General features: G+C 35.9%; 2 protein-coding genes across 7 annotated transcripts; one reads left to right on the forward strand and one right to left on the reverse strand.

The window, feature by feature from the left end:
- Positions 1-10112: 10112 nt before the first annotated feature.
- On the forward strand, positions 10113-16773 carry LOC112795839 (mediator of RNA polymerase II transcription subunit 33A). 6 transcript variants are annotated; one of them, XM_025838020.3, is made up of 12 exons: positions 10113-10604; positions 10858-10968; positions 11177-11524; positions 11685-12004; positions 12091-12182; positions 12494-12860; positions 13002-13212; positions 13655-13769; positions 13871-14032; positions 14147-14795; positions 14875-15081; positions 15368-16773. In XM_025838020.3, exons 1-12 carry the CDS (start codon positions 10309-10311, stop codon positions 16483-16485), a joined length of 3996 nt encoding a protein of 1331 aa, XP_025693805.1. In that variant the 5' UTR covers positions 10113-10308; the 3' UTR covers positions 16486-16773. The 6 variants fall into 6 exon arrangements, with proteins under 6 accessions (XP_025693805.1, XP_025693807.1, XP_025693806.1 ...); XM_025838022.3 differs by having other exon boundaries at positions 10165-10751; positions 11286-11524; XM_025838021.3 differs by having other exon boundaries at positions 10166-10751.
- Positions 16774-17254: 481 nt separating this feature from the next.
- On the reverse strand, positions 17255-18778 carry LOC140183974 (uncharacterized). The gene has a single exon (XM_072233878.1). The coding sequence runs from the start codon at positions 18161-18163 to the stop codon at positions 17624-17626; it is 540 nt and encodes a 179-aa protein (XP_072089979.1). The 5' UTR covers positions 18164-18778; the 3' UTR covers positions 17255-17623.
- Between the last annotated feature and the right edge of the window lie 621 nt (positions 18779-19399).

Here is a 19399-nt window from a genome sequence, read left to right on the forward strand (position 1 = left end):
TACATTTTCTTTAAAAAAATTGATTATCAACAGAGAAAATATTTATACGTTGACCAAAACAATCCAATTATATTGGAGTTAGAACGCGTGTTTTTTTCAGTGAACGAACGGGTTTATTATTTTTGGGATGCACAATGGAGAAGTAAAAGCAAAGCCCAAAATAAAGTTAAACGAAGGCCCGTATACCCAAAAAAATAAGGTGAACATGGAAGAAACCATATCCGTAAAAAAAAAAGTAATAAAGAAACTATTGGGCAAACCAACTTCGGTTGGTTGAGTGGTTAGGTCACTTGTTGACTTAAGCAAGTGTTGGGGGTTTGAATCCTACTTAATGCAAGCAGAAATTTTATCTCCTTTTAGATGGAGCTATGATTTACGCTAAAATTTACTTCAAACTTTTTTTTTTAATAAAAGAGTTCAATTAAATAAAGTGGAACAATAAAAGAACAAATAAAAATTTAAACAACAAAAACAAAAATATTATCGACATTTCGGAAAAAGATCAAGTAAGAGAATAAAAAAATACCATATTTAACTCAAAACTTTCAAATATTAAATTAATAAATTTTTCATTTTATAAACATCTCATTTGTTTTTCAATCTGAGACTAATTCCTATACTCTTCACACTTGCTATTTCTATATATATATATAATTTATAAAAAAAAACATTAAAATAATAAGCAGAAGAATGTTGTTTTATTCCTTGCCAAGTGACAAATAAATGGCGAACAAGAAACTGAAGCAAGACGATGTGTTGCTAGATATGACAGAACCAAGGGCCATGCTTTGGGCTTGGTTACGTGGCTTAACAGAAAAAATATCACCTAACAACAGGTCATGATTTTTTGTGTTAAACCAAAACCTCATTGGTGTTTAATTGACTATGTTAGTATTATATATCAAGTGCTCAATATTTAAAAAACGATGAACGTAACTATCATCCTTCATAGCTTAATGTTTCCCAAATAATGTGTATTAATTAATAGCTTTCTATCAAACAATATATCGTCAGTATGAAACTCTGAATGTCACACACCATGTCTATACGCCCTTATTTAATTACATAAATTTCATCATATATAGTGTGTCATGGCTAAGATTATTTGCTTCACATTTTAAATATATTGGCGGCGGCTTCTTCTTCTTCCGCAATTATTCTTGCTTGCCTTTGCCGTCTTAGTTTGGTAGCAAAGCACTATCCTTTGAAAAGTAATGTATGTTTGGATCTAATTAAATATAAATGGGGGTGTTATCCATAAGGATGTATAAAACGCTTTTTTTTAAATATTTTTTAGTAATTAAAATTTAATATATATAATCATTTAAATTGTATTATTTTTGCTAAAATTAAGTTAGACAAATTAATTTGATCGAAAAATAGTGAATTAAATTTTAAATTGGTCTAAATTAATATTTTTTTTAAATAACTATAATACTCCTATTATATAAAATGACTAAAATACTCTTATTATATATATTAATTTTAAAAATTCTAAAAAATATTAATTTATATCGATTCAAAATTTAGTTTATTAATTTTTTTGTTAAACTGATTTGTACAATCTAATTTTAATAAAAATAATATAATTTAATTGATTATATGTATTAAATTTTAATTTTTTAAAAATATTTTTAAAAAAATATTTTTAACATCTTTATCTAAGTAGCTTCCTTATAATTAAGCATGGTCCTCTAAAAAATAGTTAGTTATTTATGTAAAAATATTTTTATATGTAAAGACGATAATTAAATATAAATAAATATTATATTAAATAATTTAGTTAAAGTGATACATTTAAAAAATATTTTTTAGATTAGAAACCGAATTTTAGTATTTAAATTTATTTCATTTCTTCATAATAAGGTTAATTAGCATTGAACTAGGAATCACTCAGGCCAAGATAATTATTAGATTATGGCTGGCCCATATGTTCTTTTTTTTGTATTCATGATTCCTCGTTGTCTATATTTAATCCTAATTAACCTTTTCACCTTCAAATCAGATCATCACAGCTGTGTAATAATGTTCATATGGTGTAAGTTTGTTAAGGATGGAAATGACTTATGTCACCAAACTTATATCCTAATAGATTTATATATATGAGGTTATGATTCATTGATTATTTACCAGAATTGAAAACCATAGGTTAACCATGTTACATGTTGAAGCACTCTCTTTTATGTTTAGTATTTACTTTTTAATTAATTCTCAAACAAGTATATTTGTCCGGTCTCACTTCTAATTTTCAATTACTATTTACTCAAATCCATTACATAAAAGCACGTGAAAGTAATAACTAAATTTCAAAACATAATTTGATGAGTAAATATTAAAAGATTTTTGTGACTTAAATTTTTTACCATTAAACTCTAGAGTAGTAGTTAAGAAAAGTTTTCCTTTTCTTGATCAAGAATATTTTCTTGGTGGGGTATAGTCGATAGTTGATATTTTATAAATATCAGAATAAATCTTAAATATTAATTTCTTGAAAATTTTAATATGTCTTAATTCTCTATATTTTTATTAAAATATATCTAATAATTTAATACAAAAATAACGTTTATTATTTATTATCTAAAAATATATTCTAATATCATTTGATAAATTTATCAACACGTACATTTTTTGGTTAAATGATATAATAACATTAAATATTACATACCAAAATAACATTATTTTCCATTAATGTATGCTAAATTTTCTAGCCAAATTATTTTTTTAAGGGGTAAGTACGATTTTGGTCCCTTAAGTTTAGTGCCAGAATCGAATTCGTCCCTCTTGTTATTTTGTCATTAAAGTCGTCCTTAATGTTGCATTTGTATTTAAGTTCGTCCTTTGTAATTAAATTTTCTTTTTAGTGACAATTATACTCTTTTCATTTCGCGGGAAACGCTTGGTTTCTTTCCTTGGATGAGAAACCCTTAACATTTCTTATTCACAACGCTTGGTTTGTTATTCACAAGGCTTCGTAAAGGAAATCAATACATTGTGCCCTAACCCAGAATCGGAGAAGACCGTAGATTTTAATGGACTAAAACTGAAGATAGGAGGCGAGATCGAGGAACTGGAAGAAAGGGACGTGAGGAGTCGCTGGAGCATTACCGATAGGATTTGAGTAGGTATGTTTTTGTTCCTTCTTTTCAGTTTGGTAGCTCTCGCTGTAGTAGGTATTCTCGGGTTAGATAACTTAGGGTTTGGGGATGTGTTTATCGTTGGAATGAGGCCATGTATGTGGAGAGTAGGGATTAGGTAGGTCCGTCTATTTCATATTCTATATTAATGTGTATGTGTTGTTGTACTCTGTTTCAGGGTGTGGTAGAAGAGGATGGGTTATTTTAGAGTGAAGGTTTACCATGGAGGATGGTTTACGTATAAGAACGGTCCATTAGAGTATGTGGGAGGAGAAACAACGGTGATAGAAGAGATTGACGGTGATCGGTGGTCTGTATTTAAAGCGTATGCTGAGCTAAAGCAACTTGGTTACGTCGAGGAGAATATTCCATCATTATGGTTCAAGGATCCAGTTACTGAAGATATGGAGAAAAATCTGAAATTGTTTAAAACTGATGCGGATTCCATTGAGATGTGTCGAATAGCAGAGTTGAGAGACCATGTAGATTTATATGTTGTCCATAAGGTTCAGGATGAAGAGATGTTTCCTGATGTTAGGGATAAAGATGGGATGGGTGACATTAGTGAAGGGCAGGAGCTGGTTCCGTATGGGGGAGTAGATGAGGGGGAAAAGCAATCTGAACCATTTGCTGCTGACTCTGGGGCAGAGGACGACAATGAAGTTGGGTATGATAAATCTAATGACAGTGGCAGTCTCGATTCGAAGTACAATCCATCTGGGGAAGAGGACGATAGTGAAGATGATGTGCACTTTACTGATAGTGATGATGATGTTGATCCTGAGGTAAGTGGGTTTCAAGATGTGAATGTGATGAGTAAAAAACCTAGTGCTATGAATAAGAATGCTTGTGCAAATGAGCAGTTTGAGAATGTTGAGGGAGGAGACAGTAATGACTTAGATTTCGATCACCAGGTTGGGTCTGATTCAGAGCATGAGGGCTTCACATTTCCAGTTCACAAACTTCAGAAAGATATGAGTCAATACAAATGGAAAGTTGGCACTTTGTATGCATCTCGGGATGAGTTCAAGGACACTGTAACTGCTTATGTTGTGCATACGGCAAGGTCAATCAGGTTTAGGAAGTGTGACTTGCAGAGGGTTAGGGCTGTTTGTTCGGGTGATTGTCCTTTCTGGGTGTATGCTGCAAAGGTCAGGGGTGAGGAAACTTGGCAGCTACGCAGCATGAACTTGACACACACATGCACACAAGCACACAGGGTGGGGATCTTACATTCGAAATGGCTCGGCAAGGCGTTTAAGAAGAAGGTTGAGTCAAATCCGAAGGTGAAAATAAAGGAGTTGGTTTCGAAGGCACAGAAGAAATGGAACTTGACTGTCACTAAGTCACTGGCCACTAAGACCAAGTAGATTGCACTTGATCAAATTCAGGGAACCTTCCGAGAGCAGTATAAAAGAATTTACGATTATGGACAGGAGCTGATGAGGACAAATCCAGGATCCTTCGTTCGCATACAAGTGCAGAGGTCCCCAGATCTTGACAGTGAAGCACCAGCATCATCAAGGACCAGTTATTGCATCTTTCAGAGGATCTATGTGTGCTTGGAAGCATGCAAGCAGAGCTTCCAGCATTGCAGGGATTTCATTGGCCTAGATGGCTGCTTTTTGAAGACACCCCAGGGAGGACAGCTGCTAACTGCAATTGGGTGGGATCCCAATGACCAAATGCTGCCGATTGCGTATGCGGTTGTGGAAGCCGAGACGAAGGACTCATGGAGTTGGTTTCTAAGTCAGCTTGCATCTGATGTTGGGCTGGATAAGATGGGAAGATCTACCTTCATGTCTGACCAACAAAAAGTAAGCAAAGTACACTAAATTTATAGAGTGAATCACTTCCATTCAATTCTCCCTAATTACAATTTCCTTGATTTCATGCGTGCAAGGTCTATTGCCAGCATATGAGGAGGTTATACCTGGTGTAGATAATCGGTTCTGTGTGAGACACTTGTACAGCAACTTCAGAAAGAGGTTTCCAGGATTACAATTGAAGAAACTGATGTGGAAGTGTGCTAAGGCAACTCACTGGAGGGATTGGGAGAGGCACATGGCCGAGGTGAAAGCTGTGAATCAGGAGGCCTATAGGTATCTAATTGCTATCCCTCCTAGGTATTAGTCTAGATCTAGGTCCACTTATAACTCTAAGGTAGATACATTGGTTAATAACATGTCCAAGAGCTTTAATTCTGCCATTGTTGATGCTAGAGAGAAACCTATAGTCACCATGTTAGAGAAAATAAGGGTAAAACTAATGACTAGGTGGGCAGAAAATAGAGAACTTGCACAAAATTATTTAGGGACACTCTTCCTAGGATTAGATTCAGGTTGGAGAAGAGATCTAGGTCAGCTGGGGATTGGAGACCATACTGGTCTACAGCTTCGAAGTATGAAGTGGTGAACGGATTAGAGAAGTTTGCGGTGGACTTAGGATCCCATGAATGTTCATGTAGAATTTGGCAGATGAGTGGTATACCCTGTGTCCATGCTATCAGTTGCATCAAGTTCAAGGGACTAGACATAGAACCTTTTGTGGCTGGGTGTTATAAGAGAGAAGCTTACATGAGGTGCTATGACTCAATCATACATCCCTTGAATGGAGTAGATCTTTGGGAGAGGACTGCACACCCTGATGTTATGCCTCCCCTCTATCGAAGGCCTAGTCACAGGCCAGTGAAAAAGAGGAGAGCAGCTCCTGGAGATGAAGAGCAGAGCAGCCGCACTCAACTATCAAGGAAGGGAGAGACGCAAAGGTGCTCTTTGTGTGGATCTGTTGGGCACAAAAGAAGCAGATGCCCTAAACCTATTGAGGAGTTGGTATGATTTTTAATTTGTCTTTCTTCTATTAATTATAGTCTCAGCTATTGTTGCTATCCCATTATTAAATTGTATTTGTTTGTGTGACCCAGCAGTCAAAGAACAAAGGAAAGCAGCAGAAGGGAAGCACCAAGACAAACCATCTACCTGCCAAGGGAGGAAGGAAGACTGCCTCTTCCCAGCCCAAAAGGAAAGCTGTTTCAGCAACTCAGCCACCCTCTACAGCCCAATCCAACAATGCAGCTCAGCCCAAAAGGCCTAGAGGCAGGCCCAAGGAAACTACTAAGCCCAATTCATCAACCCAACCTGCTCCACAGCCCAACAAGGTTGCCAGCCCAACAAGTTCAACACCTCCTTCATCCTCATCACAGCCAGCCACCACAATTATTCCTTCATCTCAGCCTACCCTTACCACATCTTCAAGCCAACCTGTTGGTCACTTCTCTTCCAGGCTCTCTGGAGCACCTCACATCTCTCCAAAGAAACTGAAGTTAATGGCAAAGTTGCCTCCAAGAAAATGAGGAATGCTTTAGGAAAAGGAAAATGGGATATGCTTTATTTTAGGTTATGTTGTCTTTTGTGTCTTCTGTTGGGTATTTTGTGCATGTTGTCTTATTTTGGGTTATGTTTCTGTGAACTTTGCTGGAAAAGTGCAGTGTGACTTGTTAGCTACTTCTTGCTATGTTATGTTTCTGTCAACTTTGTCTATGAGCATCTATGTGTTGTACTTGGTTGCTGGATTGGACCAGCCAACCCTTTTGGGATTACCCATGTGCCTGAAACACTTTTTATTATCTATGTTATTATGACATTTACCATATTCACATGAGATTGTCTTTGATTCAGGTTTGTTATATTGTTAGGAAATTAGTCAGTAATGAAAAACAGGTATTTACCAAGCAGAAATCAAATTCACATAATTGTCATTTATACATGTTGAGAAACAATTCAACATAACACATTCATACCAGGTACATCATTGTCACCTAATAACTTACCACCAAAACACTTCTCACCAAAACACAGTCAACAAAACCAACCCTAAAAGAATTTACCAACAACAACAACAGCATCATACCCAAACACCCTTTTCATACCAGGTTCAATGGAATTACACACTTAGGCCTAGACATAGAAAAATTATGCAGCAATAGAAATAGGAACCCAGCCCACCCAACAAACCCTAACAGAGCAACGACCATTAACTTCCACTCTGCCGCTCTCGTCCTTGATTTCAGGGAGGCAACCTTCTTCTTCATCCTTGCAATTTCTGGGTTTTCCACCTCTGTCTCCGGCTCTGCCCAACGAAAGAAGTTGCAGCCTTCATGCACCTACACAAAATCACCGTCTTCAATCTCCACTCCTCAACCCAAATTACTCAACTCAGAAGAAAAGAAAGAAAAACAAACCCCATAATAAACACAGCCCCAAAATCTGCGCCCGTAGTTCTCCTTGGTCCCCGAGGTACGCAGCACCGGCCTCTCACCATGGGAACAGAGCAGCAACACACCATGCGAGGGAGATTTGCTCCGAGACGACATCGAGCTTTCGACAACCATGGCGTTCTCCCTCCTCGACGTCGACGACGGTGGTGTCGGTAGCAGTTCCAGAATCAACCAACTTGCCCTTCTTTTTGGGGGTTAACATATGCCTATTGCCTTTATTTTTATATAACCATTCTTCTAACTACCCTAACGATGCAAAGGGCATTTATGTCCGAAAAAAATTTTAAGGGCGAAGTTAAATACAAATGTAACATTAAGGACGACTTTAATGGCAAAAAAACAAGAGGGACGAATTCGATTCTGGCACTAAACTTAAGGGACCAAAATCGTATTTACCCCTTTTTTTAACGAGACAAATTAAACATTCTTAAAAAAAAATGTTTTTTGTAGAATATTGAAATGATATTTTTTTTCTTTATTTATAATATATAATTTTCTTTCTTTATAAGATTAAAAGAACATATTTTTAATCTATTTAACCAAAATACTTTTCGATAATTATTTTTTATTTGTTTGGATATATAGGTGCTGAATCACAAAGTCTTTTGCCCCTACATAGTTTTCCAAAAGGCTAATTTAGCTCCTAACTGATCAAGCCACTATTCTACCTACCAAATATAACTCTATCAAGTCAATATAATTTGGAAAAAATAAGATGGTGGATATATAGGCTAATTTTTTTAGTTATAGAGATTCAGAATATGTTATATCGAATTATAAAGAAGTGGTGTATTTTTTATAGATATAAAGATAAAATTTTTTTAAAATTAAAATTCTCAAATCAAAAGCTCATATTTATTTAGGATACAAAACTTAGGATTTAATTTGTGATAAAAAAAATAGAGTCTCAAATTTATAGATAAAAATACAATTATTTTTTCATATAAAACAAATTAGAGAGATCGATTTATATTTTTAACATTAAAATATAAATCTAACCTTTAAATTTATAAATTAAAAAAAATATACCACAAATCTGATTCTCAAATTTATGGTATTCATATTAAAACAAAATGCACAAAATTTTTACATTATTAAAAAACATCACCTGAACTGCAACACACAAAATAAAAAGCGGGATATATATATATATAAAAGAGAGTTCTTTTTTCCACTAGTAAATGATTGAGATTGGTCACTGACGATGCACAATTGCTTTCTTATATTATTATTGATTAAAAATAAATCAACGTTCAATATAAAATTAAAAGAAAAACATTTAGTTAATATTAAAAATTTAAAATATAAGAACGCTATATAAGAACTTATTTTAATTTCTTTATTTATCTTAAGGGAAAAGTGGGGATAGGAAAAAGAAAATGAAACAAAATGATGTTTTGGACCTACTTGGCTGGTGGGGATAATATTTCTACCAAGTCATCATCTCTACCTAACCTAACCACTTTAGTTTGGAGACCCCCATCATGGAAGACTTCAACTTTAGATAAATATAAATATATAAAGAAAAAAAAAATATTCAATTTCAGTGGAAGTTCCAACCAACTTGCCTGTTTTTTTTTCTTTTTTTTTTTAATAAAAAAGATTCAAATTCACAATGTCATTTGAACTAAAATCACACGATAAATCATATATTCTCCATCTTATATTTGATGAACATAATCTTATAATAGTTTAGGTCAATACACACACTAATGTATTTACTATTGTGTGAATTTTATTTAGGTTGAAGTATAAATTACAGCATAAATTCGTATGTAGTTATTTTCATATAAAATTAATATTTAAAAATTATTTAATAATTTAATAAATTTAATTAAATTATTATTTAATAATTTTTAATTATCAATTTTAAAAAACAACTTTACGTGAGCCTTCATCTTATATCATATATTCATATCCAAATATGGATAAATAGTACTCCATGTATATAGGTGGACCCAAATAAAGTATGATCATATATAACTAACCATATATTCACCAAACCTTTGTTATCTGAATTTCGAAAAGTTGCATACTTTAGCACTAGGGAATGTCATTAGCATGTTACATGTATTCTCAGAAGTTGCCCATACAATTGTGCTAAGGGAATGCCCACGCTAACACACTAAACTCAAAAATAGAAATTGCCAACCTGTTCACTGTTCAGTGGACATTTCATTCAACAACTACCATCATCTCACTCGGATAATAATTAACAAGCAAAATCCAAAAACAGCATCTAATCTAAGTAATACAATTAAGAGTTTTTCTCCTTATATATTTTTTATATATATCATGGAAAACGAGTATTTTGTTATTAATTTATCACTTTAAAATAATTAAAAAAGAGAAGATATAATAAAAACGACAAATGAATAACTATTAAGTAATATATAAATAAAAATTGTATACGTTATGAAGGAAAATAAATTTTCTGAAAAAGAATAAAAAAATGAGAAGGCATAAACTAAAATTTCAATAAATTAAAAAATTATTTAAGAAAGTTGGTGATGTGGTCTTATTTATTTATTTAGTTAACTGTCTGACAATCTGACCTCATAAAGAATAAAATTTGTGTAAAAATGTTATTTAGATATAAAATTAATAATTAAAATCAATCACTAATATATTTATGTATAAATATATATAATTTAATTTATTTTTAATATATATTTATATACTTAACGGATTATAGTTCAAATGACATAGTCTCTATATTTATTTGAGAGGTGGCATGTTTGAGTCTTGCTATCTTATACAAAATATTATACAAGATACCCGCGCTAAAAATCCCCGTTTTACCCCTGGCCGTTTTGACTTTAAAAAAACGACAAAACGCCACAGCCTCCAACCGTTGTGCTTTTCACTTGAACTGCGGTAAGCTGCTAACTGCGAAGCATGGAGGTTTCCGGCGGCGGAGGAGGAAGGTGCAGCAGCAGCCCTACGTGGAACGGGGTGGTTGAGCTGACGAAGGCGGCGCAGGAGAAAGGAAGTGACCCTCTGGTTTGGGCGATTCAGATGTACTCGAACTTGAACTCCGCCGGAGAGGCACTCCCGTCGGTGGAGCTGGCGGAGCTTCTCGTTTCGTACATTTGCTGGGACAACAATGTCCCCATTCTATGGAAGTTTCTAGATAAAGCCTTGACTCTTAAGATCGTTCCTCCCATGCTTCTCCTCGCTCTCCTTTCTCTCAGGTCAATAACTCTTCTTCCTCCTTTTCAAAACTTGCCGTATTCTGTTGACTTTGACTTTTTAAACATTCTTCCATTGCAACGTATACCCCTATGTTTTCATTTTCTGTGCATGCGAATGTTGATTCAAATGGTGAGCTTGTAGAATTTGTAAGTATGAGCTTCCAGTTTGTTACTAGCTTTCTCAGTAATTTTATTTGATAAAAGGAAATTAGTGTTTTCATTTATGGTGTTGATATCTTTATTCTTTTTGCAGGGTTCTTCCTTGTAGACATGTCCAACCTGCAGCATATAGACTATACTTGGAATTCCTCCGAAGACATGCTTTTGAACTTAAATCTCAGATAAAGAGGCCTGATTATCAAAAGTAAGCTTCAGTCTATATAACATTTATCTCTTTCAGAAAATTAGTTAGTATGGCCAATGTATACATGCCAATGAGATTTCTTTACTTTTTTTGGGCTTTTGGCCATTCCTTATAAAGATTAGATATGAACTATTAATAATAATGGGTGGGTAATGTCCAGTTAAGCCATTCGTTTCTTTGTTGATTCTTCTGCTCATGGTATGGACAGGGTCATGAAATCTGTAGATGATGTTCTTCATCTTTCCCAGATATTTGGCATATCACAAAGTGAGCCTGGCATTCTGGTGGTTGAATTTGTTTTTTCGATTGTCTGGCAGTTGCTTGATGCATCGTTGGATGATGAAGGGTTGCTGGAACTTACTCCTGAAAAGAAGTCTAGATGGGCCACAGTATATCAAGATATGGAACTGGATGAGCATGATAGTTATAATGACAAAAGGAATGAACATTATGAGAAGTTGCAAACTGTGAATACTCTTATGGCTGTTGAGATGATTGGTCAGTTTTTGCAGGATAAAGTTTCTTCGAAGATTCTTTACTTGGCTAGCCAAAATTTGTAAGTATTTCTATATTGTATTCTCTTTATTCTCCATCTTGCAGTCTAATTTAACTTATAGCACATCAAGTGGACTCAAATTATTTATCCATTCCGAAATTTCCTCTTACTCTGTGTGTGTGTTCTGTGTGATTCTTAATCTTTTCTTCCTTTTTATTAGGCCTGCACATTGGTTAACTTTTGTTCAGAGGCTGCAGCTGCTGGCATCAAATTCATTAATTTTGAGAAAATCAAGAACATTAATTCCTGAGGCACTTCTACAACTGACTTCAGATACTCGTATTTTCTTGCCTCGAGAATGCAGAACAAGTTCACAACAAAAGTTTCATGTAGTTATGAATTTCGAATATCTTTCTTCTTCAGCTTCACTCTGTCATGGTGCAAGTCATTCTGCTCTTTGGATTCCTCTTGATCTGGTGCTAGAAGATGCTATGGATGGCTATCAAGTTAGTGCAACAAGTGCAATTGAAGTAATTGGGGGTAAGAACTACTTGAATCTGACAAAATATTATTATTTTTTCTTCAATTTTAGACACCAATGAAATGGAAAATCATGTGTTTTGCAGGTTTGATAAAGACACTCCGAGCAGTAAACGGTACCTCATGGCATGATACCTTTCTAGGCCTTTGGTTAGCAACTCTTCGTCTTGTTCAGAGGGTAGAACACTTTCTCTGCTACTAATGTGTTTTCATGTGCTTTTCAAAACAACTTGTACATCTATTACTTCTGAATTTCGTTATCAGATTCTTGGCCTTATATTTCAGGAATAGATCATAAGTTTTATTAATGCTAACATTACTTGCCCAACACATGTTTATTCATTTATCTAGGATTGTTTAGCTATTAGCAATTGGCCAATAGATTCAGCTATAATAAAAAGGACATACAATTACTATATCTTTGTAGTTAAGAAAATCGCCCAAGTGGTATGGATCTCTAGTGTAATTCTCAATTTTTTTTTTCAACAGGAAAGAGATCCTATTGAGGGCCCAATGCCTCATCTTGATACTCGATTATGCATGCTCCTGTGTATCATACCTCTTGTTGTTGCTGATCTCATTGAGGAGGAGGAGGTGGAAGGGACACCAGTTGATGAAACAGATAGTGAACCTACAGATCACTGGAAAGATAAAAAGATTCCAGGAAAGTGTCGGAATGATTTAGTCTCAAGTCTCCAAGTATTAGGTGACTATCAGAGCTTGCTCACACCGCCTAAATCTGTTGTTTCCGCTGCAAATCAAGCTGCTGCAAAAGCAATGCTGTTTGTTTCTGGCATCACAATAGGGAGTGAATATTTTGACTGCCTCAGCATGACAGAGATGCCAAATGACTGTGGTAAGTGGTCTTACTTTCAATGAAATTCAGAAATTGAGCATGGTTCTTCAGTTATTTAGCAACTGGAGTAACTTGTAATTTCACAAAATGCATTAGTTATGGCATACATTTTAATAAGAATTCCTTGTTCTTCTTTTTCAGCTGGAAACATGCGTCATTTGATAGTTGAGGCTTGTATTGCCCGAAATCTACTCGACACATCTGCCTATTTATGGCCTGGTTATGTGAATGGATGTATCAATCAAATACCTCAGTGTATCCCAGCTCAAGTACCTGGCTGGTCATCATTTATGAAGGGAGCACCACTTACTTCGATGATGATTAATGCTCTGGTTTCAAGTCCTGCTACAAGGTATGTTCTATGTATTTTTAGCCCAGTGAATTGGTGAATATAGTAATATACCTCTTTTGGTGCACATCTCAGAAAATTTATTATAGCATAGTATGTAATGCACTCCTGTCTGTGTAAGCCTTTGGTGACTATTATCAAAAAATTTAAGGATTTTCTTATTTCAATCTCATGTCTAATCCATCAATCACCGTATGGATGAATTTGACATGCTGAAACCTGAGATAATTTCCTTAGTACAAAACGAATCCATGTTGAACTAAAATTGTAATATACTAAGGGTGGCTATGAGTTGGTGGCCTTTAAATTCCCTTTTTAAAATTCCATGGCCTGGTCTTCAGTTTTTCTTTTTCTTTCCTGAAGCCAGGTATGTCAGATGCTCTTTTTTGTGTAAATTACCAAAAGGTAAAAGCAACTGAATTTACGCTCCTGGATTTGATGGAAGCTTAGCAGAACTGGAGAAAATATTTGAAATTGCGATCGGGGGATCAGAAGATGAAAGGATATCTGCTGCTGCCATTCTTTGTGGGGCATCCCTGATTCGGGGATACAATATACAGGTAAATTCTGTTACACAGTAAAGCATCTTTAGAACCTTATTATTTTCTCAGTGTGTAAAGCACATCCTCCTTAATTACATTTGGATCTCTATTTGTTGCAGGAGCACACTGTTCATTTCATTCTCAGGTTACTATCTCCACCAGTTCCGGAAGAGAATGTTGAAGGAAACAGCCATCTGATTGAATATGCTCCAATACTCAATGTACTCTTTGTTGGAATTGCATCTGTTGATTGCGTTCAAATATTTTCACTTCATGGCATGGTAAGTTTAAATACATACAGGAAATGATCTTATGATTATGCTGTTCAAAATACATAGTTGAAAGTGCTGTATTATGAAACACTCAGTCTTCGCATATGTCAATTCTTTCATCAGGTTCCGCAGCTTGCATGTTCGTTGATGCCTATCTGTGAAGTTTTTGGGTCATGTGTGCCTAATATCTCATGGAGACTAACATCTGGGGAAGAAATATCTGCCCATGCTGTGTTTTCAAATGCATTTATTCTTCTCTTGAAGCTTTGGAGATTCAATCATCCTCCTATCGAATATGGAATTGGAGATGTTCCCACCGTTGGTTCTCAACTAACTCCTGAATACCTACTCTTAGTTCGAAACAACCACCTAATGTCAGCTGGCAATGTCCACAAGAATAGAAACAGGAGGAGGCTCTCAGAGATAGCGAGTTTATCATCGCCTAAATCTGTATTTGTCGACTCGTTTCCAAAATTGAAAGTCTGGTATAGGCAGCATCAAGCATGCATTGCTGCAACATTGTCTGGTCTTGTTCATGGGACCCCTTTTCATCAGATAGTTGAGGGGCTTCTCAACATGATGTTTAGAAAGATTAACAGAGGAAACCAAAATTCTATTACATCTGGAAGCAGTAGCTCTTCTGGGCCTGGAAGTGAAGATACCTGGCCAAAGTTGCCTGCTTGGGATATTCTGGAAGCCATTCCCTTTGTAGTTGATGCTGCTCTCACAGCATGTGATCATGGACGGTTATCTCCGCGTGAGTTGGCAACAGGTATGTCAGTTATTAGATCACATAATCTTAACTAACACTTTAATTCAGTGTCATAACATAATGTTCTTCTTAACATCAGGGCTTAAAGATTTGGCTGATTTTCTTCCTGCATCTCTGGCTACCATAATAAGTTACTTCTCTGCTGAAGTAACTCGTGGTGTTTGGAAACCTGCATTTATGAATGGAACTGATTGGCCAAGCCCTGCTGCGAATCTACTGAATGTTGAGGAGCAGATCAAGAAAATTTTGGCTGCTACCGGTGTTGATGTGCCTAGCCTTGCTTCAGGTTTTGTTCATGGCCCTATATTCTGAATGCCTTTTTGAAAACCCTGACTTATGATGCATTTTTTCAAGAGAAATTGTTTATATTACATGCTATATGTTTTACAGTTCCAGACTGCATCTTTATCCAATATATATTAATTATAATCTATATTCATCATACTCATCTTTAGTACATTGCTTAAACTTAAACTGAGATTAATATCAAATTGCATGCCATTTCTTTTCCAACACTAATATCAAATGTAATTTAGCAATGAGTTTGTGACCAATTCTCATCATTTCCTCAGGGGACAGCTCTCCTGCCACCCTTCCATTGCCCTTGGCTGCCTTCACAAGCCTTACCATTACCTACAAAGTCGACAGAACATCAGAGCGCTTTCTTAATTTGGCCGGCCAAACATTGGAGTGTCTTGCTGCAGGTTGTCCATGGCCTTGCATGCCAATTGTGGCTTCCTTGTGGACACAAAAGGCGAAACGTTGGACTGACTTCCTTATCTTCTCGGCTTCTAGAACCGTCTTACTCCACAACAATGATGCCATAGTCCAACTTCTTAAAAGCTGCTTCACAGCTACCCTTGGCATGAGCAACTCCCCTATCTCGTGCAGTGGCGGCGTTGGTGCCCTCCTTGGCCATGGATATAAGTCACATTTCTGTGGAGGGATGTGTCCTGTTGCTCCTGGAATCCTATATCTACGCGCATATCGGTCAATCAGAGATATGGTTTTCTTGACAGAAGAAATTGTTTCAATCTTGATGCACTCAGTGAGAGACATTGCATGTGGTACACAGCGGAGGGGGGGATTGGAAAAGCTGAAAGCAACTAAAGATGGCATGAAATATGGAAAGGTATCGCTCGCTGCATCAATGTCTCGGGTGAAGCTTGCGGCTGCGCTTGGTGCTTCATTTGTATGGCTATCAGGAGGGTTGATGCTGGTTCAACTACTAATAAAGGAAACTCTGCCTTCATGGTTTATATCAGTTCACAGAACAAACCAACAGGAGAACTCCGATGGAATGGTTTCAATGCTTGGTGGATATGCACTTGCATACTTTGCAGTTCTATGTGGAGCCTTTGCATGGGGTGTTGATTCGTCATCATCTGCTTCGAAGCGACGTCAGAAAGTCTTGGGAGTTCACATGGAGTTTCTGGCCAGTGCACTTGATGGTAAGATATCGCTTGGCTGCGATTCGGCTACTTGGCGTGCCTATGTGTCAGGCTTCGTGAGCTTGATGGTTGGTTGCACTCCAAACTGGGTGCTGGAAGTAGATGTAAGTGTGTTGAAGAGACTGAGCAATGGGTTGAGGCAGTTGAATGAGGAAGAGCTTGCTCTGTCTTTGTTGGGTGCTGGGGGTGTAGGGACAATGGGGGCTGCAGCTGAACTCATAATTGACAGTGGAATGTGAGAAACCTTTTCTCCATCGCGAGGGCACCATCTTAGGGTATTTGTACATTAGTTTCATGTTTATAAAGTTGTGCAGCTCTGTATTAACAGTTTTGTTTGATTAGTTTTATGCTCAATTTGCTCATCTTATAGTCCGAGTAAACTTTTATTTTAACCTCCAACTGTATGCATCAATCATGTCCAAACTCCAAAGATTGTACTCGAGTCTATCAAACTAGTCTTCATCAAAATTGTATGCATCAGTTATAACATAATGCTCATCTTAAGTGCATTTCACAGACTTTTTGCACACACTTGTCTTTTTAGTTCTCTGACATGACTTATATTCGTCCATACTAGAGTAAAATTAACTATATTGGTGATCAAATTGATAGCTAAGCTTGTACTTGAGTCGATCAAACTAGTCTTCATCGTTTCCAGGCTTTAAGTGAGGATTATTCTATAACAAATATGTGCACCAAGTCTCCAACAATATCCACAATTATTCATTTATTTTGTTTTAATATAATTTTCAAATATTATAAATAGAAAATAGTCCCAGTGTATCATATAGAAGTTTGATTTCGGTGTTGATATAAACTATAAAGATCATTGTGGCAACACCTGAGTCATGCCCATTCCAGATCCCAGCAAGTTCTACGCTCGCATTTGGGCACATTAAACTGGTTACCAAGTAATTCTCGTTTGTCATTTGATTTTAAAATTGTTTTCCTCACTTCATGAACGAAGGCCAAAAAATTCAAAACGGGTCAGAAATGAAAAGAAAGAGCTAAGAAAAATGAAATTCATTACTATATTTACAATTCCCAGGATGGTTGGTTTCGTTGTTGCTCCTGCAACTAGCAACAACACATGAAAGAACTACTACTGCAGCTACTACAACAACTACTACTACCACTAATGTGTCTTTGTCCACAAAATCAAATCACAATCACCTTATGCCTTGCGCCTTAGCCCCCTCTTTAGTTACAATCAGATGATATGATATCAAATTAAGTCCCTAGGTTTCAACATTCAACAAACTTCTACTCAAACATCAAGATATATCAAAGTAGGACACTAAAACCAGATGAAAATAAAAAAGAAAATAAAGAAAAAGGAACAGTTAGAAAAATCAATTACAGGAGAAGATTGAGAGATCATTGAGATTGCGTTGCTGTTTTGAGATAAATCTGGAGAAAGCTTTGGAGGCATCTCATTCGACTCATGATTTCTTGCACATCGACTTTTATGGTTTCCAAGCTTTGTTTCAAGGACCTAACCAACGTTAACATGTTATCAAGCTCCTTCCTCATCGCACGAACTTCTTCCTCCGCCGCGTCTTCCTCCGCCTCCTCCTCCGCCGCCGCACCATCCTCCTCTTCCGGATCCGGCTCCGGAGGGGGAGGCGCATGATTCAGCTGGAGCTCGAACGCGATCATGTCCTCCAACGCCTTCGACGCGAGATCGTTGATCTCCGCGATCGACCGTGACAGGTGGTTCTTCACAAACTGCGGATCGGAGACGAGCGACTTCCACCACTTGCACACGCACCTCAGCTGAAGCGGATCGCTCACCGGAGCCCTAGACAGGATCTCGATCATCAGATCCTCCGGCAGCGCCACCGCCAGGGGAGAAGGAGAGGGATCTTGAAGCCTCGTCGTCGTGCCGCGGCGTCGCTTCCGCGTGACGACGGTCATGAGTGCGACGATGTGGAGTAAAGGAGGGAAACGGAACGAGGGTTCGAGCTAGGGATTGCGTTGTGTTGTTCTTGCGTTTTCGTTCATCAGGGTTTGTGACTGGATCTGAATTCGGGTCGGATCTTAGTACCGTTTTGCATTTCCTTTTCTCTGTAGGGGCTCCGATTTCAATGTGTTCGAATTCCCCAAAGCGTGAAATCGCTATCAGGTTGACAGTTACCTTGAATTGTCACCCCAAAAACGCGAGCAGTACTTCCGGTGTGTCCGGTTTTCGATACTCTCTTTTTTTAAGCGCAGTTACTGTTTCAACCTTCAAAATAAATCAATCAAGATGTGATTTATTTTTTCACATATTGGTTTAATTTTGGTGTAATACTCGATTATTAAATTTTATGATATTTTTTTAAATTATAAAAATAATACAGTACGTCTTTTTTGGATTGACAATACGCTCCTTTATATTGTATATTTTAATTTGAAATATATAATACAAAGAAGACGTATTATCAATCCAAAAGAGACGTATTGTACTGTTCCTACAATTTTAAAAAATACCATAAAATTTAATAATTAAGTATTATACCAAGATTTTTTTAATATACAGAAAAATTAGCCTCAAAATATATGTGTCCATATCAAAATTATACTGTTATAAAAATATTTAATTATTTTATTATATTAAATTTGATTATTTTCAATAGTTAATTAGTAATTAATTTATTTAAATATATACAATATGCATAAATATATATAAATACATGTTAATGAGCTATAATTCAAATGGTATAGTCTCCTCATATTCATTTAAGAGGTCGCGAATTCGAATTTTCTTATCTATATATGTAGTGATTACTTTTGTAATTAAATTTTTATTTGTATTTTTATTAATCTAAATTGTTTTTCAATAAAAAAATTTTGATTTATTTTTATAATATTGTGATGTGTAATAAATTACAAATCTAAAAAATGAATTATATAAATATTCTTTATTTATTTTAATATAAAATGATATTTATAAGATTTTTTATTTAAATTAATTAAATATAATAATTACGGAAATGTATAAAATGTAGAGTATTTATTTTTATCCATAATTACTTAGATCTCAAATACGGTGGAACAAATCACGCTACACAAGCATTCGGGTATACTGTACTCTAGATGTGAAAGAACCACGCAAATCACATCCCGGGTGCTATCGAGATATGACCAAAGTTTGGTATGCTACATAGCATG

Source organism: Arachis hypogaea, chromosome 4 (assembly GCF_003086295.3).
Source record: "Arachis hypogaea cultivar Tifrunner chromosome 4, arahy.Tifrunner.gnm2.J5K5, whole genome shotgun sequence".
In the NCBI taxonomy this organism is placed as follows: domain Eukaryota; kingdom Viridiplantae; phylum Streptophyta; class Magnoliopsida; order Fabales; family Fabaceae; genus Arachis; species Arachis hypogaea.

Excerpts from the sequence above, each read along its gene's own strand:
- LOC140183974 (XM_072233878.1), bottom strand. The coding sequence starts at position 18,163 with ATGACCGTCGTCACGCGGAAGCGACGCCGCGGCACGACGACGAGGCTT.
- LOC112795839 (XM_025838020.3), top strand. The coding sequence starts at position 10,309 with ATGGAGGTTTCCGGCGGCGGAGGAGGAAGGTGCAGCAGCAGCCCTACG. Across the intron at positions 12,183-12,493 it reads CTCTTCGTCTTGTTCAGAGG|GAAAGAGATCCTATTGAGGG; the intron begins GTAGAACACTTT and ends TTTTTTCAACAG. Across the intron at positions 13,770-13,870 it reads TTCGGGGATACAATATACAG|GAGCACACTGTTCATTTCAT; the intron begins GTAAATTCTGTT and ends TATTTGTTGCAG.